Source organism: Xyrauchen texanus, chromosome 20, assembly GCF_025860055.1.
Source record: "Xyrauchen texanus isolate HMW12.3.18 chromosome 20, RBS_HiC_50CHRs, whole genome shotgun sequence".
NCBI lineage: Eukaryota > Metazoa > Chordata > Actinopteri > Cypriniformes > Catostomidae > Xyrauchen > Xyrauchen texanus.
Window position 1 is genome coordinate 42279732 of NC_068295.1, and position 27613 is coordinate 42307344.

Consider the following 27613-nt stretch of genomic DNA (forward strand, 5'->3'; position numbering starts at 1 on the left):
ATAGAAGTTAAAGCTCCATCCCCCAAACTCTGAATTACCAGGGAGTAATACACTGATGCCTCATGACCTTTTTCAAAAGCAGTAATCACCTCTCCCAGAGTACCTGCTGCTTTAGGGGGGGTGGTTATACCAAAAGTAATACAGAGCAGGTGGCGCAGCTGTAAATACCTATAAAACTGAGATCTGGAAAAATTCTCAAAAGATCTCAACACTCCACTCTCAAACAGGTCACCGAGTGTAGTAACCCCCCTCACAATCCACTCTGACCTGCAGGAAGAGGACTCATTAATACATTATTTAGGTTCAGCCATACGCTTGAGGCAACATTTAAATCAATGTCCGAATTAAACACTATGGGCACTTTTGTCCAAACCATATGCATACTTTTTGCCTCAAAACAAAGTTTGTGATGTTGTGATTCATCTCGGAGCTGGTTGATTTGGTTCATGAAGGATTTTATGAAAAGGGAAAATACTTTCGGAACTTAAGTGGGATGAAAAATTGGCCGTTCGCTGTTGCACTCTATTGGTAAAGGACAATTTTTTTATCCTTCTTTGGAATGAATAATAAATGAAATTCTGTAGATTTGTTGTAGAGATGTATGTTTTGTACCTCCTAATAATTATTTAGGTGAAAAAATAAAACAAGAGAATCTTTCATGCCCCGTACCCAATAATCTGATTGAAAAAAAAAATTACATTTCAGGTTTTATATTGATTTTTTTTTAATAAATAACATTAAAATATTAACTGCATTTCCTTTTAAACTTCATGTTAAAACACATTTGATTAAACTCGCAGTTCATTGAAAAAAGAAATCTGAATTGACTTTTTTTCTCTAGGCTTACTGTTAAATTATGTTCACTATGTCCTCAGTTGTATATTGTGTAGTATAATGCTGTACTGTTCTGTGTTGTGCATATGTTTATGTCACAAGAGGGCACCACGTTGACATCGCTTCTGAAGGCAAACGATGAAAGTGTAATGGACTATATTATCAGAGTAGAAACCGCCATCACAGCACTGCGGAACTCGGGTGAAATGTTAAGAGACGGACTGCTAGTGGCTATGGTCTTAAAGGGATTGCCTGAGAGTTTTAAGCTATTTGCAATACATGTGGCTCACACAGACGATAAAATCACATTTGCAGAATTCAAGACTAAGCTCCGTAATTTTGAAGAGACAGAGAAGATAAAAGCAGCTGAGTCGAGCGACAGTGTGATGAAAACTCAAGGGAAAGCCGGACAGCGGCCCGCCAAGACGAACGCACGTGGCTGGACCAAGAATGACACAGAGATGGTGTGTTTCAAGTGTGGCACCAAAGGCCACAGAGCGAAAGGATGTCGACAGAAAACATGGTGTAGTCACTGCAGAAATGACACAAACAAAGACGCCACTTGTAGGCGTAAGGACAAAAAGGATGGTGCGAGTAAAGCCTCAGAAGAAGCAGAGGATTACGTGTTCAAGATGAGAGACGGAGGAACCAGTATCCAGCGGCAGTCGACATGTAGCATCCAGGAGAGGGGTCTGATGGTGGACACGGGGGCTACCTCTCATATCATCACGGACATAACCATGTTCAAGAGCTTCGACTGTGCGTTCAGGCCAGAAACACACAGTGTTGAGCTGGCAGACGGCACCCGATGCAGCGGGATCGCTCAGCGAAGGGGAAATGCTGAGGTTTCCCTCATCGACAGCAGAGGACAGCGACGCAAGGCGGTGCTGAAAGACGCTTTGTTCGTACCGTCGTACCCCCAGAGCATCTTCTCAGTGAAGGCAGCCACCACAAGTGGGGCTACGGTTGTCTTTAAAGAAGATAAAGACTCCCTGATAACCAGAGACGGTACCAGATGTAACATTCATGTATATGGTAGGCTATGATCAGTGTAATGCATGTCACGACATACAAACATGGCACAAGATATTAGTCCACTGTAACTATGACGATGTTCTTAAGTTGCAAAATGTTGTCGAAGGTATGCAAATCAAGGACAAACAGGCCGACCCGAACAAGAGTGTGAGGTATGTATTCAGGGAAAGTTTGCCCAAACCAGAAATAGGGACCCTGATATCAGAGCAAAAGCTTCCTTACAGATGGTACACACAGACCTCGCAGGTCCAATAGCCACAGAGTCGATAGATGGGTACAAATATGTGCAGTCATTTACTGACGATTACTCAAGCGCAGTGTTTGTATATTTTCTAAAGAAGAAAAGTGATACAGTACAGGCTACGGAAAAGTTCCTAGCAGATGTATCCCCTGTGGTGTATCAGATCTGACAACGGAACAGAGTTTACGTGCGGTGATTTCGAAGCACTGTTGAGGAAAAACAAGATTAGGCATGAAACGTCAGCTCCGTATTCGCCACATCAGAACGGAACTGCAGAGAGGGGTTGGCGTACTCTTTTTGAGATGGGTAGATGCATGATAATTGAAAGTGTACTACCAAAGCAGCTATGGAACTACGCAGTACAAACAGCAGCAATGGTACGCAACAGGTGTTTTAACAGGCGTACAGGGCGGACTCCTTATGAGTTGCTAACCGACAAGAAGCCTAATGTATCTAAGATGCACAAGTTTGGGTCTGTGCTACACGTACAAACAGGACAAGGGAAAACTTGATTCCAGATGTGACCAGGGGCGTTTTGTAGGTTATGACAAGAACAGCCCGGCGTATTTGGTGTATCATCCAGATACGAATAAAGTACAGAAACACAGGCTAGTGAAGTTTGTGAGCAAGGCAGCTGTGGAAAAACAGACACAGACAGGTGAGCCAGATCTAAGCAATGACTATGACAGTGTGCGACCCAGGACTAGTGAGATCACAGAGAGTAGGTGTACAGAAAATGCTTCAGAGCAAAGTGTGCGGAGTAGAAGTGTACATAGTGATAGTCCAAGTGCAGTAACGAGGTTTAGTGATCATAATCAAACACAACCGAGTGTGACGTGGTGAACCGGAGATTAAGAGGTATCCGACTAGAGAAAGAAAAACACCGAGCTACTTGTATGACTTCGTAACTGAAGATAGTGATAGTGATGAGGTTCATATCACGGTAGACTACTGCTGCAGAGCGGTGTGTGGCATTCCACAGACTTTTGAGGGAGCAATGGAGTCAGCTAACTCAAAAGAATGGATAAAAGCCATGGATGAGGAAATTCAGTCCTTGAATGAGAACAAAACCTTTACCCCGACAACACTGCCAATAGGCAAGGAAACAGTGGGGGGTAGATGGGTTTATTCTATCAAGACGGAAAGATGGAAAAGACAAATACTAAGCACGATTTGTGGCTAAGGGTTACAGCCAGAGAAAGGGAGTAGACTATGAGGAGACGTTTTCACCCACGGCAGATTTGACAAGTGTAAGGGTGGTGTTACAGAAAGCAGTACAGGAGAATTTACTCCTGCACCAAATGGACGTGAAAACAGCGTATTTGCACGCGCCCATAGACTGTGAGATCTACCTCAATCCACCAGAGGGTTATCAAGAGAGAGAGGGTATAGTTTATAAGCTAGAGAAATCACTCTATGGCCATAAACAATCCGGGCGAAATTGGAATAGAGTTTTGCACGATAGTCTAACTGAGGACGGGTTTACACAAAACCAAGCCGATCACTGTGTTTATGCCAAAGAGTCAAAAGAAGGGAAGGTGATCATAATCATATGAGTCGATGACTTGATCATTGCAGCAAGCAGTAAAGAGAGATTGAAAAAGGTGAAAGAGATGCTTGCAGAAAAGTTTAAAATGAAAGATCTGGGCAAACTCAAGCATTTTCTGGGTATCGATTTCAGTCAGTCAGATGGATGTGTAAAGATGTCACAGGAAAGGTACACTAACAAGATACTACAGCGTTTTAATATGCAAGACTGTAGGACCAGAGAAACACCCTGTGAGCAAAAGTTAGAGTATACTGAGGATGCAGTAAAGATGGAAGATGTCAGGGTGTATAGGGAGGCTGTGGGAAGTCTTATATACCTGGCTACTTGCACCAGACCAGATTTAAGCTTTGTAGTGAGCAGGTTATCACAGTATTTTGCTGAGCCTACAGAGGAGCAGTGGGTCACTGTGAAGCACGTACTTCGGTATCTCAAAGGTACAGAAGAGAAAGGGTTAAGTTTTAGGAGAAACAACAATGAAAAGCTAGGCATACAGGCCTACAGTGATGCCGACTGGGCGGCTGATACCGGTGACAGACGCAGTACCACGGGATACTGTGTGAGCCTTAGTCAGGACAGCTCCCTGGTCTCGTGGAAGACTAGGAAGCAGCCTACTGTTGCGTTGTCAACATGCAAGGCAGAATATATAGCACTGGCTTCAACCATACAGGAGTGTCTATACCTAGAGCAGTTACTGGGAGGTATAGATAACTACAAGTACACACAAACTATAGTACATGAGGACAATCAGGGAACAATCGCTCTCGCCAAAAACCCTATAAACTGACGGAGATGTAAGCATATCGACATAAAGTACCACTTTATCAGGTCTGCTGTGAATGAGGGAAGAGTGACTTTGATGTATTGTTCTACTGATAACATGATTGCTGATGTAATGACCAAACCTGTGAATAAGTTGAAACTGAAGAGATTTGCAGGTGCTCTTTTTGGAGATTGATATGTGTATGACAAAGGTCCACATTCATTCTGTTTTTTTTTTTGTTTTTTTGCTTAAAGTATAGCAACCTGAGTACAAGTGGGGGTGTTAAAGTATGTTCACTATGTCCTCAGTTGTACATTGTGTAGTGTAGTGCTGTACTGTTCTGTGTTGTGCATATGTTTATGCCACAAGAGGGCACTAAAGTGCAAGATATGGAGGACGCGTTTGCATCATTATGTTTGTCCAAGTTGATTTACCGTAGTTAAAAAATATATATTATTCTATGCTGTTCGACCATGAGAATGATGTGTCTGCAGTTGAAAATAAATATGCCAAGAACGGCTAAAGATGACTCATCTCTATCGTCCACTCTTTTCCTCTGAATGCAACGCTAGCTGAACCATAACTCAACACTTACATTGTTCTTTTATTTTCTGTTTTTTTATCTTTGTTACATAAATACATAAAACATTTTAATTATGCCTGTATTTTTTAAAAGACATCCAAATGTCATCCAAATCCTAAAAAGTGATGTTGCAGGAACAATGTTAATATATAATATCTCACACACAAAAAAACAATAATAATTAATTCTGCCATGATTTACTGACCGCAGCACTGCTGCTTCTGCCATCCTGTGCATCTACATGGCGCAAAAGAACAAAGTAGCATGTGACCCACACCTCTAAAATGATTTTAGTTTTTTTACTGAAGAGCATCTGATTATGGAACGGTGGGTTCTTTTTTTCTCCAACACTTACACTTTTGCCTTAAATACAGAAATAAAATGAACTATAACTAATGCTAAAGTACATTACGATTCTTAAGACTGGATGTGAAGTATTTGTCCAAGGAATATGATTTTGTAAGGCAAAGATGGCATTGCTTGCTCAGTTATTTTCACCAGTGTCCATTTAAAAGTTGCATTATTTCTGTATGTGGCCAAATGAGAAACAATGTATGGAGTGTTACCCGGCTGGAAAATTATGCAATCTAAATTGGTAATAAAACAATGGAATCACGTAATCCATAAAAAGTAATTCAGATAACAACTGTAATCTGATTACACTTTTTGTATATATATATATATATATATATATATATATATATATATATATATATTTATCTGATTACATAATTGTATCTGTTACTACCCAACATTTCTACATTAATAAGCAAAGAGAATTTCATTTGTAATAAATGCATTCGGCATCAGTGTTTGTTTACTTGTCTTTTTGATTTCAGGTATTCATAACTTACCATATGAAGAAATTTAGCATATTAAAAGGTTTTTCAGTAACACTTTACATTAAGGATCCATTTGTTAACATGAGTTCAAATGAACTAACTGTAGGAGTCAGGGCTGTGGCAAGTTAATCTGGGCCCCTTTCCTATTAAAAAAATACAGTTTAGAATTTGTTGTGGGGCCCCCTGGACCACTAGAATCATTACATTTCACCCCACTAGCTCCAGCCCTGGAAGGAGCCATATAATTGCCTGCACCTTTCGCCTTAGCCACTAGATGGCGATGCACACTTTGTGGTGGAGGGCAGGTTTCGCAGTCACCTGTTCATGTCGTGATATATTCAGTACTCAGGTAGAATCAGAAAGGTAAGGGTAATCAGGGCCGTTCCTAAGCATCACATAGGGCCCACCTGCTGAGAGGGTGCCAAAGAGGAGGGCACTGCCAATGGCCAATGAATTTCCATGAATATTCCAGTCATTCACGATTACTGAATGATGAGAGCAATTTCTAGCCCAATAAAATACTTCTGATTATTTACATTTATATTCACTGTAGAAATGTGATTTTCATGACATTTCCATGATATTTAGTTTTAGATTTCCATGAATTTTCCAGGTCTTGAAATCTAATCCATGATATTTGCTTTCCCGTGACCCTGAGAACCCTGAATCCTTTTTGTCAGTGTCACATAAGAAATAATATTATTTTACTTCATAATCCCTTTTTAAATTTTATGTGACAGATAAAAAAAATCCCAAATCTCTGAGCATGTTACAGTTGGATAATATCTGTCCTCTTCAAATGCTGGACCTGATTTCATTGTGCATCATGCAGAACTGAATTCTGTCCACGTACTACAGCTTCTGCACTTTTAAGTCAACATGAAATGTTTTCAATTTGCAATGTTTCCTAATCTGGCATATTTCAGGGGGAAACAGGATATTCAATGAGAAGAAATAAGGTATCCTTTGAGAATTGTTTGGATACTGAAAAGAGTGAGTTACATACCAGAATGCACCCAGAACTGGAAAAAGGGCTTGGTGACATCAGCTGAAAAGTAAAGCCATTTCACAGACAGCGAACGTTTTACATTTTTATTAAAAGATTATGAAAAAACATTTCCCCCCTCTTTGGAATAAGGTGCAGTTATGAATTGTGCACAATCAAACTAGGAATGTTTATTAAGAATGCAAATAGGGACAATTTTGATGACAATGTATCAGGCAACATTTGACTTGGGAACTGATTCTTCCATTTTTATTTTTCCAATGCCAGAAACAATAATTTTTGTGACTTTTGGTTCCATTAACGGTTCTCAAATGTGCATTGTTTGTGCGATGCGGATGGGACACCATACTAAAAAACATTGACAGTGTTTCCAGCGTCACTGTAACACCACTAGTAAATGAGAAGCGTGAAACATACAACACAACCAGTGTAGCCCAATTCCCGAACAAGTGAATCAAATGAGCCGGTTCTTTTGAATCTACAGCATGAACCATACAGCCCGATTCCCAAACAAATGACTCTTTTTGAGTCAGCTCTTTTAAATCTACACCGCAAAATATACAGCACTACTTTCTGGGAAAACAAACTTTTATTAATCAGTTCTTTTGTATCTACACTGCAAAACATCCCATGCTAACCCCCAAATAAATGACTCTTATCAGCTAGTGAATCAAAAACTTACTGAAACCGCAAGTCATTCGTTTCGTTATTTATTTAGTTTGACTTGAAATTAACCAATAAATTTTTGTGTTATGTTTAGACTTGTGAGACATAAATCAGAGTCATTTAAGATACACATTTTAAGTTTTGGTGTTTTAAATTTAAATTAACGAATGAATGATCTTAATTAACAGGTCCATGTAAAAACACCTTTTGTAAGAATCTGTTCTGTGAAAATATAAAATGATCTCACTGTTTGGAAACAGACTGCTGAGGGCAGTAAATCAGTAAAAGAATTTCCTCAAAAGTACTAAAACAATTGTTAGTGCAACAGTTAAGGAACAGTTAGTATCTTTGTTTTTAACATGCTATTTCTGAAAACCAAATGCAATGCTTGTAGCTGCAGTTAAGATTGTAGGATTCTAAAAATGTCACAGCACTCTTGTACATTCATAAGAAACAGTGCGGAGCTGGAAGCAGTAAGGAGAGCACACGGACGTGGCAGTGAGGTGAAAACCTTGAGGGTCCAGGTTCTGCATGCATCGCTCGGGTCATCCTACAGTGGGCGCTCGGAAAAGGCAGTGTAGCTCTTCACTCGTGCAAAAAACAGAGGCGTGTACATTTTGTCCACTTCAAATGCGGTTACAATGGTCTCTCCAGTTGATCTGGGTGAGGAGAAGGAAATGAAAGTGAAGTGGAGACCACAGTATGTTCATCACACAAAGCTATTGTATGGCTTTAGAAGACTCGTAATATAGCTCACAAGTTATAATGATAACTTTAATAATTCAGTATAATTCAAACGCATTAAATCTAGTGTGAAATGTAGATGGGTGAGATACCTGTAGGTGATATGGCAGGAATGGTGGATCCACACCAGCTTGTTAAAGCGCTGACGCCCTCCAGAGGACAACTGAAGTCCTACATGGAAGGAGTGATCCACGTCAGGTGCCGGGGTCCGCCTGCAGAACCGGCTCCTCTGGTATTCTGCCACCTTCTGTTCAAAGATCACAATCACATCATTTACTGCAAATGAAAGAGTAAACTACTAAAGCGCCACAGTCAGGGGCACCGTATGGGGGGAAAAGTTAGGACCATTCCTAACTTTTTTAGCTAGCTAGTGAAATAAACTAGCTAGCTAAAAAAAAATAATAATAAGTTAGCTAGCTGCAGGTGTTAGCCTACATTTCATCAACATTTAATCAGTGCAGGGAAACCTTTAGCAAGATATTCATATTAAATCATTGTCCATGCCCCTTTTAGCAGACTTAACAACAGATGAGTCAGCAGCACCCCAGTTTCCCCATAACTGCACCCCTCCCTGTCCCTGTGAAGAAGGTGAGCAACATCGTGTAAATTACTTAGCATCATTCCAGGGAGTCTGTGTGGGGTTCTCTGTCTCTCTTGCTCTTTTTACCATAACAAAAAAAGAAAATGAAATATTTATTAATGACAAATAATTTTCTCACATAATGACCATTATGACATAAATAAAAAAAAACAACCTCCTGTCTGTACTGGATGCAGTTAGAAACAATGAGTAGCTTACCTCAACCTGCATGTAGTACTAGTATTGAACTACAAGAAACAAGACAGTTGCAAGCCTTTGATTAGAGTTACGTAAAGCTTTTGATGGCAAAGTTAGGCCCTAGAGATGTGGTGACAACAGCTGCGCAGAAGGGGCCCGATTCGATTTTTTTGTCATGGGGCCCAAAATTCCTGGCGGCACCCCTGGCCACAGTAGAGGTCTGCATGTGAGTTAGGTTGAAGACCCAACCTGAACGTGAAGTTGAACTTCTTTAGAATGTTGAATCTTTGTGACATCTGTGCTTAATATTTTTTTTTATTATTATTACATTTATTTTTTTATTAATATGGTCTAAAAATGCCGTGGTCCTGTATGAGACTCGACGCAATGGTCAAAGACATCCGTCCAGCATGTGTTTACATTTGAAAAAATGTAAAAACATTGCAGGCGCATGCAAAAACAAGTTCGGTGTAAACAGACCCTATCTCGTACAGTGGCAAGAAAAAGTATGTGAACCTTTTTAAATTAGCTGATTTTCTACATTAATTGGTTGTAAAATGTGATCTCATCTTCATCAAAATCACAAGTATACAGAAACACAATGTCTTTATTGAACACATTCCATTAAACATTAACAGAGCTGTGGAAAAAGTAAGTGAACCCTTGGATTCAATAACAGGTCAATCCTCCTTTGGCAGCAATTTCCAGTAGCTGTGGATTAGACCTGCACAATGATCAGAAGAAATTTAGGAAAATTCTTCCTTACAGAACTGCTTCAGCTCAGCCATACTCTTAGGATGTTGGGTGTCAATGGCTCTCTTGAGTTCATTCCACATCATTTCTATTGGGTTAAGATCTGGGCTTTGACTGGGCCACTCTAAAAGGTGGATTTTCTTCTTCTTCTTTTTTTTAAGCCATTGTGTAGTGGATTTAATTTAATATTTAGGTTCATTGTCCTGCTGCATCACTCAACTTCAACTGAGCTTCAGCTGGCACACAGCAACCCTGACATTATCCAGTAGGATATCTTAATAAACTTGGGAAGTAATGTTTCCCTCGATGATGGCAGATGGCCCCATTGCAAACCCAAACCATGATGCTCCTTCCACCGTACTTCACCGTTGGGTGCCCTTTTTACACCATATGTAAGTGTTCTTCCCAAACAATTTAGACTTAGTTTCATCAGTCCACAAAACATTTTCCCAGTAGCTTTGTAGTGTCTCAATGTTTTTTTGGAAAGCAGTGGCTTCCTTCGTGGTTTCCTGCCATGGACACCGTGCCTGTTTAATGTTCTCCATGTTGTAGACTCATGAACAGAGATGTTAACCAGTTCCAATGATTCCTTCAAACTTTAGCTGTCACTCTGGGGTTATTTTTTTTTTACCTCATTGAGCATTCTGCTGTGTGCCCTTTGAGTCATCTTGGGTGGATGACCACTTATAGGGAGAGTAGCCACAGTACTAAATCATATCCATTTATAGACAATTTGTCTAAATGTGGACAGATGAATATCTAAACTCTTCAAAATAACTTTGTAACCCTTTTCAGCTTTATGCAAAGCAACAATTCTTGATTGTAGGTCTCAGATCTCTTTTTTTGCAAGGCATGGTCCACGTCAACAAATGCTTCTTCTGAATAGCAAACTCAAAATGTTTGAGTGCTTTTTATAAGTCAAAGTAGCTCTAACCCACACCTCCAATCTCGTTTCATTCATTGGATGCCAGGTTTTCCAACTCCTGACTTTAATTAGCTTTTGTTGACGACATTAGCCTAGGGGTTCACATACTTTTTCCAACCTACACTGTGAATGTTTGAATGATGTATTCAATATATACAATAATTTGTGTGTTATTAGTAAAATAGATTGTGTTTGTTCACTATTGTAACAGATTTTAAGACAAATGGAAACATAAATGCAGGTAATTCCAAAGGGTTCACATACTTTTTATTGCCACTGTACGTGTCTGAGTGCAAGTGCGTAAAACAAGCTAAGATCAAATTCAGATTTTTTTTTTTAATGTAAATAAATGTAGACCGTATTATATTGAATGTTTTATTAATTACAAACCTGAACCCAAGTCGAACTTGATACTTGGAAAAACTGACCCAAACCCGGCCCGAAACCCAACAGTTTGTTGGGTCCCGTCTGGGAAGGGTAGCAGACCACTATGCCAAAGTGCCCACTACTTTTATAGTGGTCTTGGTTCCAGAAGTATTTTTTCCCATTCATATTCACCTTAGGGATTTAAAAAAAAAAAATCTTCAAAAAGTTGAAAAGTATATGAAATCCAAACATTAAGACAATGATCCAAGACTGTGTACTTAATTTTGTCCATGAGGGAATAAACCCAAAATCCATGAAGCATTGCAAATTATGTAATCGAATAAAAAATATTTTATTGTAAAACAATTTATTTAAAGTCATTTGTTAAACGTATCAAATGAATATATATATTTTTATGGCTAGGGGTGGGTATAAATATCGATTTCCCGATGCATTGCGATCTTCATTTGAATGATCTCAATATTGATTTTTAAATCCCAAGATCAATCTTTTACTCAATGTGCAACCCACCACAACAATGAGAGGAAATCACTTGCATTTGCAACCAAATTTTGTGCTTTGTGACAAAAAATTTACATAGGTGGCCAGAAGTTTGGAATAATGTACATATTTTGTCCTTATGGAAAGACATTTTTACTTGTATTCACCAAAGTGGCATTCAACTTAATTTAGCATGATTACTCAAGAATAAAGTGTTGGAGTGATATCTGCTGACTAGATTGGATCAAAAATTACTTTTTTCAAATAGTGATGGTGCTGTTTTTTACATCAGTAATGTTCTGATTATACTCTGTGATCAGTTGAATGCCACTTTGGTGAATTAAAGTAACAATTTCCTTTCCGAAACAGCAAAATCTGTACATTATTCCAAACTTTTGGCCACAATATTTGGCAACTGGCTGATAAATGTTAAGATTTCAAGTGATTGTGTAGTATAGTGGAGTATTCAGTGGTGAGATCCTTTGACTGCTTGTTGAGAATTATGATTTAATTTGTTCTGTGAGATCCATACAACCGAATTTGTTCAAAGACGAGATCCACACAACCGAATTTTCATTAAATAATGTATCTTTTAATACTCTTTCTGTTGTTTACAGTTAGATATTAATGCAGCACAGATGAGATACAGTCTCTCTCGTTAAATGCAGTCATCTGCAAACTCTCTTTACAGAAATGCCAGGTTTCTTTAAAGACACAGTACTGTTTTTTTTGCACGTGTTCAACAAATCAATGTAAATACCTGTAAATAGTGTTGTCAAAAATACCAGTACCCCGGTACCAAGTCGGTACTCAAACAAAAAATTCTTTACGATACCAGAATTTCTGAAGGTACCGGGGTACCGAGTGCCGGGTCTACCCGGTACCCACGCAGAGGCGGGAACTTTCGAACGCTCACAACAAGCAAAAGATTGCGGCAAGGAAAGCTGCTGCGGAGCCTTAACTGAATCATGTCGAAAAGAAAAGTGGAAAAATTAGAATTTGGAAATTATTTGCATTTTAGTCTGCTGAAAAGGGAAACATCATAGATCAGCAAAAACCTATTTGTAAACGCTGCTTTCACAATTTTCTGACGAAAGGAGGAAACACATCAAACTTAATAAAGCACATGAAAGACAAGACACCCGGATTTATTCAAGCAAATAAAGCAGGTGAGTTTAAAAGCATATTATCATATGCATTAGGGCTGAAACGTTTAGTCGACATTATCGACATCGTCGAAAATACAAAACTGACGAGAAAAATGTTTATTGTTGAATAGTCATTTGATCTCATTTAACGTAACATGAAATCACAATAAACTGTAAATGACGTGCGAGAGCAGGAGTTCACGCCTGATGGAGGAAGAATTACACAGATCAGTCCAGATGCACTCTAAACTTTCACAGTTTATTTTATGTGGATCCCAAAATATTAGGGAATGATAAAAAAAAAAAAGTACATTCAGAAGCATGTACCGTTGTGGAATAGGCGGAGGCGGAGTTCTTTAACATAACATCTTAAATGCAGTAAAATTGCTTTATTAAAGTTCAAATAATACAGAAGCAGATCATGTTAATAACTATAAACTCAGAAACTTGCATTTCTCTGTGTGGTCGGTGCCTCTTCTATGAGTTGCGCGAATATCCCGATCTAATGGGTACAGATTAAAACTGCACCCGGCTGAGAGAGACTCTGCCTCGGGGACACTCATCCCTAGTGCGCGCACGCTAAATGCAGATAAATTAGAACGCGACTGCTCGCGACTTATTTAATCATAATATCTATATATATATGTCACTCACTATGCATTTCTTATCATGAAGAAAATTGGCAATATGCAGCTTTATTAATAAGAGAGCACTTTGCACATTAGTTTGGAAATAGTTTTTATTCATTCTATTTTATGCTTGTATATTTAGGCTTAAAACTTAAAGTAAAAGTTGCAAAAGTTGAAGCAAATCTTATATAAGTGTTCAAAAATACTTTAAGTATACATTGTTCAGTTTTGTTATAATTAAAACATAATATATATAAATTAAAGTGTTGCTCAATGGCATATTTCTGTTCTTAGTTCTGCTGCTAATGTTTTGTAGACTTTGTTAATAAAAGAGTGTTGTTTAGTAACCTGTTTTTGCTTTGGTACCGAAAATGGTATCGAGTACCGTGAAATTTCACTGGTATTGGTACCGAGTACTGAAATTTTGGTACTGTGACAACACTACCTGTAAATAGTACAAATTATGCAATTAAAAAATAAACATGTAACAAAATATAATATATGCAATATAATATATTTATTGATTGAATACATTGATTTGTTAATTTTTAAAAGCTAAAATGTTACCAAAATAATGAAAAATGAATAAAATATAATTAATAAAATGTATATTTTTAAATTCTACATAGTTAGAAGGTCCCCTGTATAATTAATATCATTAGCTAGGAGAGATTGTATTTCATATGTAAGCAAAAGGGTCATTATTACTGAAATATACACTTATGAATCAATATCGAATCGAAACAGAACAGGAATCGAATCTGAACTTGAATCGAATCAATACCCAGCCCAATTTATGGCATAATATTCAGATATACTGTATAAGAAATACAATATATACAAAAATATATTCATGGGAGTGGACTTTCACTGCTGATCTCTTTTGCCAGGATCTCTCTTTGGGATTATGGGTAAAGTAGTTCTTTATTTGAATTCCGACAAGTAAACATGTTTGTTTTTGTTTTTTTATGAAGGTGAAATTACACTGATCAATGGCTTGAACAAAAGCATATATCATCACTTAACTTCAGAGCTCATGGTGGGATTGTCTCTCTATGGTTTGGTTAGAAATCTATTTTTCTATGGAGAAAATGAATGGGATTTTTACCCTAATGTTGTGCTCTACAAAATACCATTGTTAAATGAAACGGCACAAAGTCTTAACAGGCAAACCAACCTCCTCTTTTCTTTTGGAGACCACAACATAGATTTTGGTTTGATTGTCTGTTTCCTGGGACAGCCGATAATGGCCAAACAAGACGGAATCCATCCTGTGGAAATGAAACAACTCTCATGATTAAACTACACAAATGTGAGGTGGCCTAGACTATCAGCAAAGTCAAGTTCAAAGGTCTGTTATCTAGGCTCATGACAAAGAAATTCAAACATACCTGGAGTTCTTGTTGCGCAACCTTGGAATTGTGACCAAAGGGTCCTCAGGTGTGGTCAACATCATCACCTGACTGTCAGGGAAGAAGCGGAGGTACCTGAAACAATGAAATCAGTGTTAACTTCGACAACACTAAACAAAATACGTTTTGTTCAAACAGGCAGCAAAAATGCATATCAGCATATTTTTATTTAAAGATGTATTGATATTTTAATCGAAAATAAGACAAAATTACTCAAAGACTATTGTTTTTCAATAAAACAAAACCCACATGAAATCCACTGTTCATTCTCAGTCTGAATGGACAGATCTGAATTCATAAAGTTTTGCTTGTCATTCAGGATGCAAAAAGTAAGCATATAGTGAACCATGTGACATTTACTATGTAGTGAATAGTAAATGAGTGCAGTTTTGGACAAATTATATGCTTGAATGTATAAAATTCTACCTGCTTATATTCACTCATAAATTTTGCATTTCATGTTTCTGACTTTTCTGTCTGAACAAACAAATCCGACTGAATCACAAAAGTGTGATCAGTCAGTCCTAAAGAACGAATTTGAAAACCAAATCGGATTTGAGTGAAGTATGAACGAAGCCAGAGACTACGGTACAGTAAAGGCCAAAGTTCACCTGTAGAACTCCACCTGGTGCCAAGCCCTGTAGAAACCATCAAGAGACTCTTCGCCCTGACGGATGTATGATGTTTTACTGATGTAAACACCTGCACAAAACCATGAATGCATCATTCAACACTGTAAATGCATCATATACCTTAGAAGACGCTCATACACTTGTACCTACCATCGAAGCGTACACGTGGCCTCTCTAAGAACATCTCCCTCCAGGATGAAAAAGGCAGCATTTTGGTGCAGCTCCGGCCCCACACTCTCAAACAGGCTGACCGCCAAATCTCTGGGTCCCTGCAAGAAGAGACCTACAACTGTATGGCAAACTAGAACTTTACATTATCTGAAGAAGACAGGGCATGGCTAGGTGGTTGCTAGTATGTAAATTGGTTTAGTCTGGTATTTGGTGAATGTGCGAGAGCTAACCTGGCACAGATATAGAACCCCCTGCACACCAGTGACAGCTGCTCTAAGGCTCGGAGGTCCAGGTCACATGACACCACCCAACGGAAGATATACATGAGCACCTCAAAGGGCAATGCTGTGGGCATGAAGAGAGGGAGTTTGGAATGAGGCCGTAAAATCCAGAGACAGTTGCTGCAGTGTGAGATTTACCTGAGATATGCACATGTGACGTGTCTGTGTCCTGCTCACACAGCTTCATAGTGCTGTCCTCCAGTGTGAGCTGCTGCTGGAAGTATGTCAGTAGATCATCAATCTCACCATTATTTGCATTCTCCTCCAAACTAAAGAGAGTAGGACAATCAAATATTTATCTTATAATGGAACAAAACATGCTTAGTAAAAAATGGGTAAATATAACAAAAAGAAGAATCGTTGAGGAAATAACTAATTAATAAAGAAAGTCAGTTTCCACCCTTTTTGACCAATCAATTTCCATGACTTTTCCAGTCATTTGAGATTTCTGGAAATGATGGTTTAATGAACCATTCAGTGAACCAATGACCAATGAACTTAAAATATCCTACTGAAAAGAATGATTTACTCACAAATGGCTTGTTAGCAAGTTTGAATCTACACAATCTTAAATCAAGAGCAATGTTAAGATGATGAATTAAAAAAAAAAACAGTTTTACTTTAGGCCTAAAAAACACAATTGTAGGAACCCTGGAAAGTACTTTTTTTTTTTTTTTGCATTACGGTGGGGGAAATGCCATTAATATTCACAATGATAATGTTACAGTACTAAAAATTTAGGTTTGGTCCTAAAAATAGGCTTAATTTTCTTTATACAAAAAATTATGAAATGGACCCATTATATAAATATATATTTGAAGTCAGAAGTACACCCATTTTTTTCATCATTCCTGACATTTAATCGTAAGAAACATTCCCTGTCAGGTGTGGTCAGTTAGGATCACTATTTTATTTTAAGAATGTGATATATCAGAATAATAGTACAGATAATTATTTATTTCAGCTTTTATTTCTTTCATCACATTCCCAGTGGATCAGAAGTTTACATACACTTATTAGTATTTGGTAGCATTGCCTTTAAATTGTTTAACTTGGGTCAAATAGGTAGCCTTCCACAAGCTTCTCACAATAAGTTACTGGAATTTTGGTCAATTCCTCCAGACAGAACTGGTGTAACTGAGTCAGGTTTTAGGCCTCCTTGCTCACACACACTTTTTCAGTTCTGCCCACAAATGTTCTATCGGGGCTTTGTGATGGCCACTCCAATACCTTGACTTTGTTGTCCCTAAGCCATTTTGCCTCAACACTAGAGGTATGCTTGGGGTCATTGTCATTTGGAAGACCCATTTGCAACCGAGCTTTAACTTCCTGGCTGATGTCTTGAGATGTTACTTCAATATATCCACATCATTTTCCTTCCCATGATGCCAACTATTTTGTGAAGTGCACCAGTCCCTCCTGCAGCAAAGCACTCCCACAACATGATGCTGCCACCCCCATGCTTCATGGTTGGGATGGTGTTCTTTGGCTTGCAAGATTCACTCTTTTTCCTCCAAACATAACGATGGTCATTATGGCCAAAAAGTTACATTTTTGTTTCATTAGTCCAGAGGACATTTCTTTGTCCCCATGTGTACTTGCAAACTGTAGTCTGGCTTTTTTAAGCCATTTTTGGAGCAGTGGCTTCTTCTTGCTGAGCAGCCTTTCACTTGTCAGATACTGTGATTTCCTAAAGGCTTGACACCATTCCAAGTTTCTTAAAGGCACAGTTAACTTAGTGTACGTAAACGTCTTAACCACAGGAATTGTTATATAGTCAATTAAAAGTGAAACAATCTGTCTTTAAACAATTGTTGGAAAAATGACTCATGTCATGCACAAAGTAGATGTCCTAAACGACTTGCCAAAACTATTGTTTGCTAATATGAAATCAGTGGAGTGGTTAAAAAATGAGTTTTAATGAATTCAACCTAAGTGTATGTAAACTTCTGACTTCAACTGTATGTATGTATGTATGTATGAATGTGTGTGTGTATATATATTATATATATATATATATATATAGGGACCCTTTGAAATTAGCTGGTTTTCTGCATTAATTAGTCATAAAATGTGATATCATCTTCATCAAAACTCAAGTAAACACAACACACAAAATATTATAATCTTTGATGTCTTTATTGAAAACCCATGAAACATTCACAGTTCTGTGAAAAAGTAAGTGAACCCTAGGATTTAATAACTGGTCGATCCTCTTTTGGCAGCAATAACCTCAATAAAATGTTTCCAGTAGCTGTGGATTAGACCTGCACAACGTTTAGAAGGAATTTTGGATCATCCTTTCTTACAGAATTGCTCAGCTTAGCCATATTCAAAGGATGTTTGGTGTGAACGTCTCTCTCCATTCATTCCACAGCATCTCTATTGGGTTAAGGTCTGAACTTCTGACTGAGCCACTACAAAAGGTGAATTTAGTTTTTTTAAAGCCGCTCAACTTCTACTGATCTTCAACTGGAACACAGCCACCCTGAAGCAGAAAAGCAGCCCCAAATCATGAGGCTTCCTCCACAATTACTTCACGGTTGGGATTATATTTTTGTTGGTATGCGATGCCCTTTTTATGCCATACATAGTGCTGCATGTTCTTCCCAGGCAATTCAACCTTAGTTTTATCAGTCCACAAAACATTTTCCCAGTAGTGTTGTGGAGTGTGTCAGGTGGTTTTTGGCAAACTTAATGTGTGCAGCAATGTTTTTGTTGGGAAGCAGCAGCTTCCTTTGTTGTGTCCTGCCATGGACACCGTGCCTGTTTAATGTTTTCCGTGTTGTAGACTCATGAACAGAGATGTCAACCAGTTCCAATGATTCCTTCAAGTCTTTAGCTGTCACTCTAGGGTTCTTTTTTACCTCATTGAGCGTTCTGCTGTGTGCCCTTTGAGTGATCTTGGCTGAATGACCACTTCTAGGGAGAGTAGCCACAGTACTAAATTATCTCCATTTATAGAAAATGTGTGCAACTGTGGACAGATGAATATCTAAACTCTGTGACAACTTCGTAACCCTTTTCAGCTTTATGCAAAGCATTCTTGATAGCAACCGATTTGTCTATGTCAGCAGATGATTCTTGTTAATAGCAAACTCAAAATGTTTGAGTGCCTTTTATAAATCAAAGTAGCTCTAACCCACACCTCAAATCTTGTTTCATTAATTGGATGCCAGGTTTGCCAATGCCTGACTCTAATTAGCTTATTTTTGTCATATTTAGCCTAGGAATTCACTTTTTCCACAGCACTGTGAATGTTTAATCGGATGTGTTCAATAAAGATATGAAAGATTACAATTGTTTGTGTGTTGTTAGCTTAAGCACAATGTGTTTGTCTACACTTGTGACTTTAATGAAGATGAGATCACATTTTATGAGTAATTAATGTAGAAAACTGCTAATTCCAAAGGGTTCTCATACTTTTTCTTGCCACTGTAAGAATATTAAGTTTGGATAATGTGTGGTTCCCTCACATTTTGACAGATGAATTTCCATGCATTAAGTATTACCGTTTATTCAGATTTATTCATGCATTACCAGTTATTTTTCTAGACAAGGATTGTTAAAAAACATTTTGATTCAGACCACCATTTTTATTTTATTTTTTGCTTAAACATGTAACATCACAATGGCAGGATTACTAGGCAAGCAGGTTTTCAACATGAAATATTTTTTTGAGCAGACCATAAATAGGAAAAACTATTTTCAAAGAAATGCTCAGGTCTTTTCCAGGCCTGAAAAACGTACAAAAAAATAACAAAATAAATCCCTGATATTTCCAAGTTTTTGTTGACAGAGGGAAATTTTCAAAACAACATATGACAGTTAAAACAGACACTTCAGACACTTTCTAAAGCATAATTTCCTGTAAAGCTGTTTTGAAACAAAATGTACTGTGAAAAGCACTATACAAATAAAAATGACTTGACTTACTAGCTCCCACCAACACGGTCTGGATCGGGAGTTCTGCTGTAGTTGATTTTAAACTCAATGTCCGGGACCAGCAGCATTGCACTCTTATAGTACTTGATGGCTGCAAATTTAAAATTGTAAATTAATTACTCCAGTCATTTTGTTCTTGTAGTTTACATAACACATGAACAAAACGAAAGCCAAAAAAAAAAAAACCTTTGTAAACGGCTCCATTCTGTTCTTCCTCAACAGCTCTTAAAAACAGCTCTCGGGCCTATGAGAACACACATTCACAATCAAGAAAGGGTTAATTATAACACATCCTAATGTTAACACGACAAGGTCACAACTGCCTAAGTCATCATGACTTAAAATGCAAAAGGAACACTATGAATATTCATGATGACCTCTCACCTTTTCCTCTTTAGCTATTTCCTGTATCCTCTTCAGGTCAGCAGTCTTTGAAAGGCTTCTTCCTCCTGAGCTGGGCAGAAGCTCAGACATCCACTTCGCCCTAAACACACTGAGCTCCATCTGAAACATCAAAAATCAGATCCTCAATCACTTCTAATACCACACTTATTGTTCATAAGAAATCCCCAATGAGTTTTCAGTTGTTCGTGATTACTGAATTACAAATATTTTCTGTCAATCTATTAAAATCACACATTATTTTCCAAAGTTAACATGCTCACACATTCTGTTTAAGAAAACTAAAATGACAATGTGTAATTATTAGATTCGTTAATTTGTGTGGATGATGTGCAAAATGTTCTTTACTCATCTACAGCAGATTCTATATTTCTCAAACTGAGAGAAACGTTCCTCAAACTTTGAACATGACGTTGAACATTCCTCAAACGTTGAGCATGTCTTCATTTTGACAGCTCCAATTTTGTTTTACAAATAAGTTTGGAGAAATAGTGGGGCAGATTTCAAATTGTATTTCAGGTAGAACCCCTTAAGACTTAATTGCTATAACCAATTAGGCAATACCTTATTTACTTTATAATATTGATATAACATGCACAGATGCATTGTGCACAATAAAGCAAATGTGCATTGGATCTATACTGACCAGTGATAATATTGCAAATAAATTGATTTGGATTTCATGTTGACTATAAAAATAATTCACATAGAGATATATAGATATACAGTCAGGTCCATAAATATTGGGACATCGACACAATTCTAATCTTTTTCAAGTCAAGTGGTTTTTATTGTCGTTTCAACCATATACAGTTAGTACAGTACATGTTGCTACATAAAAACAACAAAGGACCAACATAGGACCACATGAGACAACACAACGAAATAAAATACCTATATAAACTACCTATATATACCTATATAAAGTGCACGTGCAAACATGTGCAAAAAGTACAGGACAGTACAACAAATTACTGACAATGAACAGGACAATAGACAGTGCAGCGCCGACCAGTACTCAGTAGTGCAAAAAGATGACAGTTTCTAAAAATGTAAACATAACATACTATGAGATAATGTTCTATGCACATAGCAGTTATTGAGGTAGCAGACAGTTATAAAGTGACAGTTATTAAAGTGCAACTCAGGACACGTGTGTGTCAAACCAGTCTCTGAGTATTGAGAAGTCTGATGGCTTGGGGAAGAAGCTGTTACACAGTCTGGCCGTGAGGGCCCGAATGCTTCGGTACCTCTTGCCAGACGGGAGGAGGGTAAAGAGTTTGTGTGAGGGGTGTGTGGGGTCGTCCACAATGCTGGTTGCTTTGCGGATACAGTGTTTTTTGTAAATGTCTTTGATGGAGGGAAGAGAGACCCCAATGATCTTCTCAGCTGTCCTCACTATCCTCTGCAGGGCTTTGCGGTCCGAAACGGTGCAAGTCCCAAACCAGGCAGTGATGCAGCTGCTCAGGATGCTCTCAATAGTCCCTCTATAGAATGTAGTGAGGATGGGGGTTGGGAGATGTGCTTTCCTCAGCCTTCGAAGAAAGTAGAGACGCTGCTGGGCTTTCTTGGTGATAGAGCTGTTGTTAAGGGACCAGGTGAGGTTCTCCGCCAGGTGAACACCAAGGATTTTGGTGCTCTTGACGATCTCCACAGAGGAGCCGTCGATGTTCAGCGGAGTGTGTTCACCTTGTGCTCTCCTAAAGTCAACAACCATCTCTTTTGTTTTGTCGACATTCAGGGACAGGTTGTTGGCTCTACACCAGTTCGTCAGCCGCTGCACCTCCTCTCTGTATGCTGACTCGTTGTTCTTGCTGATGAGACCCACCACGGTCGTGTCATCGGCGAACTTGATGATGTGATTCGAGCTGTGCATTGCTGCACAGTCGTGAGTCAGCAGAGTGAACAGCAGTGGACTGAGCACACAGCCCTGGGGGCCCCAGTGCTCAGTGTGGTGGTGGTGGAGATGCTGTTCCCGATCCGGACTGACTGAGGTCTCCCAGTCAGGAAGTCCAGGATCCAGTTGCAGAGGGAGGTGTCCAGGCCCAGCAGGTTCAGCTTTCCAATCAGGTGCTGGGGAATGATTGTGTTGAATGCTGAGCTGAAATCTATGAACAGCATTCGAACGTATGAGTCCTTATTGTCTAGGTGGGTGAGGGCCAGATGGAGGGTTGTGGTGATGGCATCGTCCGTTGAACGGTTTGAACGATATGCAAACTGCAGTGGGTCTAGTGAGGGGGCAGCTGGGTCTTAATCTGCCTCATGACGAGCCTCTCGAAGCACTTCATGATGATGGGTGTAAGTGCGACGGGACGGTAGTCGTTGAGGCAGGACACTGAAGACTTCTTTGGCATGGGGATGATGGTGGTGGCCTTGAAGCACGTTGGAACAACGGCGCTGCTCAGAGAGATGTTGAAGATGTCAGTAAGAACATCTGCTAGCTGGTCTGCACATCCTCTGAGCACTCTGCCAGGAATGTTGTCTGGTCCAGCAGCCTTCCGTGGGTTGACTCTACGTAGAGTATTCCTCACATCTGCCGTGGTAAGACAGAGCACCTGGTCGTTGGGAGGAGGGGTGGACTTCCTCGCCATCACGTCGTTCTGCACTTCAAACCGAGCGTAGAAGTCGTTCAGCGCATCTGGAAGGGAGGCATCTTTGTCACAGGCAACTGATGTTGTCCTGTAGTTGGTGATGGCCTGGATGCCCTGCCACATGCGCCGCGTGTCACCGCTGTCCTGGAAGTGACTGTGGATTCTCTGGGCGTGTGCGCGCTTTGCCTCTCTGATTGCCCGTGACAGTTTGGCCCTAGCTGTTCTTAGGGCTGCCTTATCGCCTGCTCTGAAGGCGGAGTCTCGGGACCTCAGCAGCGTGCGCACCTCCGCAGTCATCCACGGCTTCTGGTTGGAGCGTGTGGTGATGGTCTTGGAGAAAGTGACATCATCACTGCACTTGCTGATGTAGCTGGTCACTGATGCTTTGTATTCCTCCAAGTTGGTAGAATCGCCATATTTTGCAGCCTCCCTAATCATGTGCCAGTCAGTACACTCAAAACAGTCCTGAAGAGCAGAGATGGCTCCTGCTGGCCAGGTTTCTGAAGCGGTTTTGTGCGTCTGACGAGCGGTCTGTATGCTGGAATTAACATAACAGAGATGTGGTCTGAGTAGCCGAGGTGGGGGCGGGGCTCCGCCCGGTATGCGCCTGGGATGTTTGTGTAAACAAGATCAAGCGCGTTCGCCCCTCTCGTTGCAAAGTCCACATACTGATGGAATTTAGGGAGCACTGTCTTGAGATTTGCATGGTTGAAATCTCCGGCGACAATAAACAGTCCGTCGGGGTGAGCGTTCTGCAGTTCGCTCATAGCCCCATACAGTTCACAGAGCGTTTCCTTAGCGTTAGCGCTGGGGGGAATGTAAACTCCGGTTATGCAAACAGTGGTGAATTCCCGTGGTAGATAAAAAGGTCTGCATCTAACAGTCACAAGCTCCAACAGCGATGAACAGTAACTAGAGACTAGCATAGAGTTCTTGCACCATTCCGTGTTGATGTAAACACACAAGCCACCACCGCGAGTCTTACCGCAGAGAGCTGTATTTCTGTCGGCACGAAACGAGGCGAGCCCGTCTAGCTGAATGGCGGCATCCGGAACTCTGTCGCTGAGCCACGTCTCCGTGAAAACAAAGACGCAGCAGTCTCTAAACTCAAGCTGCGTAGCCTGCTGGAGTCAGATATAGTCCAGTTTATTGTCCAGGGAGCAAACATTTGAGAGCAGGATAGACGGGAGAGCCGGCCGGCTAGGGTTTGTTTTTAGCCTAGCATGGACCCCCGCCCTCTTTCCGCGCTTCGCTCTCGCACACCGCTTACGACGTCCTCTCCCCGGCCACCGGCATCAGGCGACGCCGAGGGCTGGAGGCCTGGTCTCCGCAGCAAGCCGAGTACGCGTAGCGCCTCCTGCAGGTCATCATGCAGCTTGGTTTTTGCATGAGTCTTATATTTGAGTAGTGTCTGGCGATGGTAGACACGAACACTGGTTGCTCCGATGTCCATGTGTTGCAAAAGTCGAGTTCATTTCAAGTGTGCTATTTGCATTTGGAATCTGTTGCTGTCAACTCTCAATATGAGATCCAAAGAGCTGTCACTATCAGTGAAGCAAGCCATCATTAGGCTGAAAAATCAAAACAAACCCATCAGAGAGATAGCAAAAACATTAGGTGTGGCCAAATCAACTGTTTGGAACATTCTTAAAAAGAAAGAACGCACCGGTGAGCTCAGCAACACCAAAAGACATGGAAGACCACGGAAAACAACTGTGGTGGATGACCGAAGAATTCATTCCCTGGTGAAGAAAACCCCATTCACAACAGTTGGCCAGATCAAGAACACTCTCCAGGAGGTAGGTGTATGTGTGTCAAAGTCAACAATCAAGAGAAGACTTCACCAGAGTGAATACAGAGGGTTCACCACAAGATGTAAACCATTGGTGAGCCTCAAAAACAGGAAGGCCAGATTAGAGTTTGCCAAACAACATCTAAAAAAGCCTTCACAGTTCTGGAACAACATCCTATGGACAGATGAGACAAAGATCAACTTGTACCAGAGTGATGGGAAGAGAAGAGTATGGAGAAGGAAAGGAACTGCTCATGATCCAAAGCATACCACCTCATCAGTGAAGCATGGTGGTGGTAGTGTCATGGCGTGGGCATGTATGGCTGCCAATGGAACTGGTTCTCTTGTATTTATTGATGATGTGACTGCTGACAAAAGCAGCAGGATGAATTCTGAAGTGTTTCGTGCAATATTATCTGCTCATATTCAGCCAAATGCTTCAGAACTCATTGGACGGCGCTTCACAGTACAGATGGACAATGACCCGAAGCATACTGCAAAAGCAACCAAAGACTTTTTTAAGGGAAAGAAGTGGAATGTTATGCAATGGCCAAGTCAGTCACCTGACCTGAATCCGATTGAGCATGCATTTCACTTGCTGAAGACAAAACTGAAGGGATAATGCCCCAAGAACAAGCAGGAACTGAAGACAGTTGCAGTAGAGGCCTGGCAGAACATCACCAGGGATGAAACCCAGCGTCTGTTTATGTCTATGCGTTCCAGACTTCAGGCTGTAATTGACTGCAAAGGATTTGCAACCAAGTATTAAAAAGTGAAAGTTTGATTTATGATTGTTAATCTGTCCCATTACTTTTGGTCCCTTAAAAAGTGGGAGGCACATACACAAACTGTTGTAATTCCTACACCGTTCACCTGATTTGGATGTAAATACCCTCAAATTAAAGCTGAAAGTCTGCAGTTAAAGCACATCTTGTTCGTTTCATTTCAAATCCATCGTGGTGGTGTATAGAGCCAAAAAGATTAGAATTGTGTCGATGTCCCAATATTTATGGACCTGACTGTATATTATAGATTATAAACTAATAGAGATTGTGTGGCGGATTTCCATTCGTATGACAGGTGCCAATCCTATGTCATCTTTTTAGTTGACAAAAACCTGTACAATCATTTTCAGAGGGAATTTCACAAAACACAACATTCAATATCAGCTGTGTACTTCTTACTAATTAAAAAAATATACTTTTTCATATCAATAATTACATTGTAACAAGAGCAAACGTCCACTCGTGATATAAACACTTCATTTAAAACTGAAATTTTATTTCAACATTTTAGATTTGGCATTCTATATTAATTAAGTGATTAAAGAGATGTAATAGCCTTTCTTACAAGTTACAATTACATTATATTACATAATTGAATAATGAACACCAAATTACATTTATCAAAAATGATTAATTCAACTAATTATTACAATTAGTTGAATTAATCATTTTTGATAAATGTAATTTGGTGTTCATTATTTAATTATGTAATATATTCTGGAAGCCATGAACTGCGAGGTGAAAAACAAATCACTAGGTGAATGTTTTTTTGGCGTCTCAGTGCCTTTCTGAGCCTATGTCCTACAGTTTTGCAAATTTGTTTTCCTCAGACTTTTTTTCTCACTTAATATTTGTTGTTTTACTATCTGAAATTGTTTTTTGTTTGTTTTTCTCAAGAGGCAACACATAAGATATTTTTTTCATGCTATCTAAAAATTGCCATGTAAACCTAATAACTGATTTAAAAAAAAAAAATTCCTATTTGTAATTCCATTGCTGATATCAGGAATGATCTTTTTAACTAGAGCAAATTAAGATATCTATAATTAATTTCCTGTGCATGATTAAATGTTGAAAGGGTTAGCGATAGTATTTCAAACCCCAAGACTTTTTCTTTTGTCTTCTTAACAGGTTCACTAACTTGCAGATTAGAATCCTCTGTATTTTCATCTTCCCCTTCTTTAACAGTGCCATCAGTATTTTGGTTGCTTTCAGCCTAGAAATGACACAAAAAGGAAATTCAACTCAAATATGTTTGTGTTAAGTACCCAAAATTACACACACATTACTTTAGATGAAGTGAACCAAATCTTACAAAGACATTTGATTATAAACTATAACAAAGTCCATGTTTGGGTTGGAAAACACGACTGACCAATCAGAAGCCAGCTCAGAGTTAGACACGCCCTGCACCACAGCAGTGAGAAATCATTGTACGGCATTTTCAAACTTCTTACGTAATGCATTTAGATACACCTCACACTGTATAGTGATTTGCAAACATGTAAACTGTCAACAAGCAAACAAAAATAAGCTCAAGTTAGCCATTTAATTCCAACAAAAGGACATTATGCGTCAACGTAATTAAATTCTGCACGGTTATCTGATTACTTAAGAATGTTTTCATGTAAAACACTTATATCATAATTCAGAGGTGTGTGACAGGACTATAACACGTCATAACTGCTAACAAGCTAATGTTAGCGTGTGATTAACATGCTCGCTAATCTTAAAAAATAAATATTTTACTGACCATATCAGCTTATTTGTGGGGCCTCTTTTAATATAGCGTTTAAATACGTGCTTTTACGGATAATTTAGAGATCACGATCAGAGAAACGGACGACACAGCGGGCAAAGTTGCGAAATCGCCACACGGCAGCCATCACGATGAGTGTGCGTCAGTAGAGCTCGCGACAAAACAACATCCGCTCTGAGAGTTCAAAATAAACGTCATGACTTTTACATCCACATAAAACAAAAACTCTTCGCTCTTGCCGCAAAATTAATTTTGTTGTGGCAAATTATTGGGAAGTCTAGCTGGTATTTGCAAAATTCTATTTTCTAATTGTGTGTATATTGAATGAAATAAAATAAAGTATTGCCCTAAAGTTATTTTAAAATAAATATGTTTCATTTTATATTGTGTTTTTTTTTTCTCTGGTTTAAACATCTTGTTTCATGCAACTAGACATTTAATTGAAAAGCATAGCCAGATCTATAGAATAAAAAACATGACAAC

At 39.2% G+C, this 27613-nt stretch overlaps 1 protein-coding gene across 1 annotated transcript; it reads right to left on the reverse strand.

Annotated features, from left to right (window-relative positions):
- Positions 1-5679: 5679 nt before the first annotated feature.
- LOC127660470 (F-box only protein 9) lies at positions 5680-27279 on the reverse strand. The gene is made up of 13 exons (XM_052150731.1): positions 27125-27279; positions 26513-26587; positions 20186-20305; positions 19988-20045; positions 19793-19892; positions 15995-16125; positions 15806-15920; positions 15555-15673; positions 15384-15474; positions 14752-14847; positions 14538-14631; positions 8353-8507; positions 5680-8175 (listed from the first exon to the last, which is right to left on the reverse strand). The coding sequence occupies exons 1-13, from the start codon at positions 27125-27127 to the stop codon at positions 8067-8069; spliced, it is 1266 nt and encodes a 421-aa protein (XP_052006691.1). The 5' UTR covers positions 27128-27279; the 3' UTR covers positions 5680-8066.
- Positions 27280-27613: the final 334 nt, after the last annotated feature.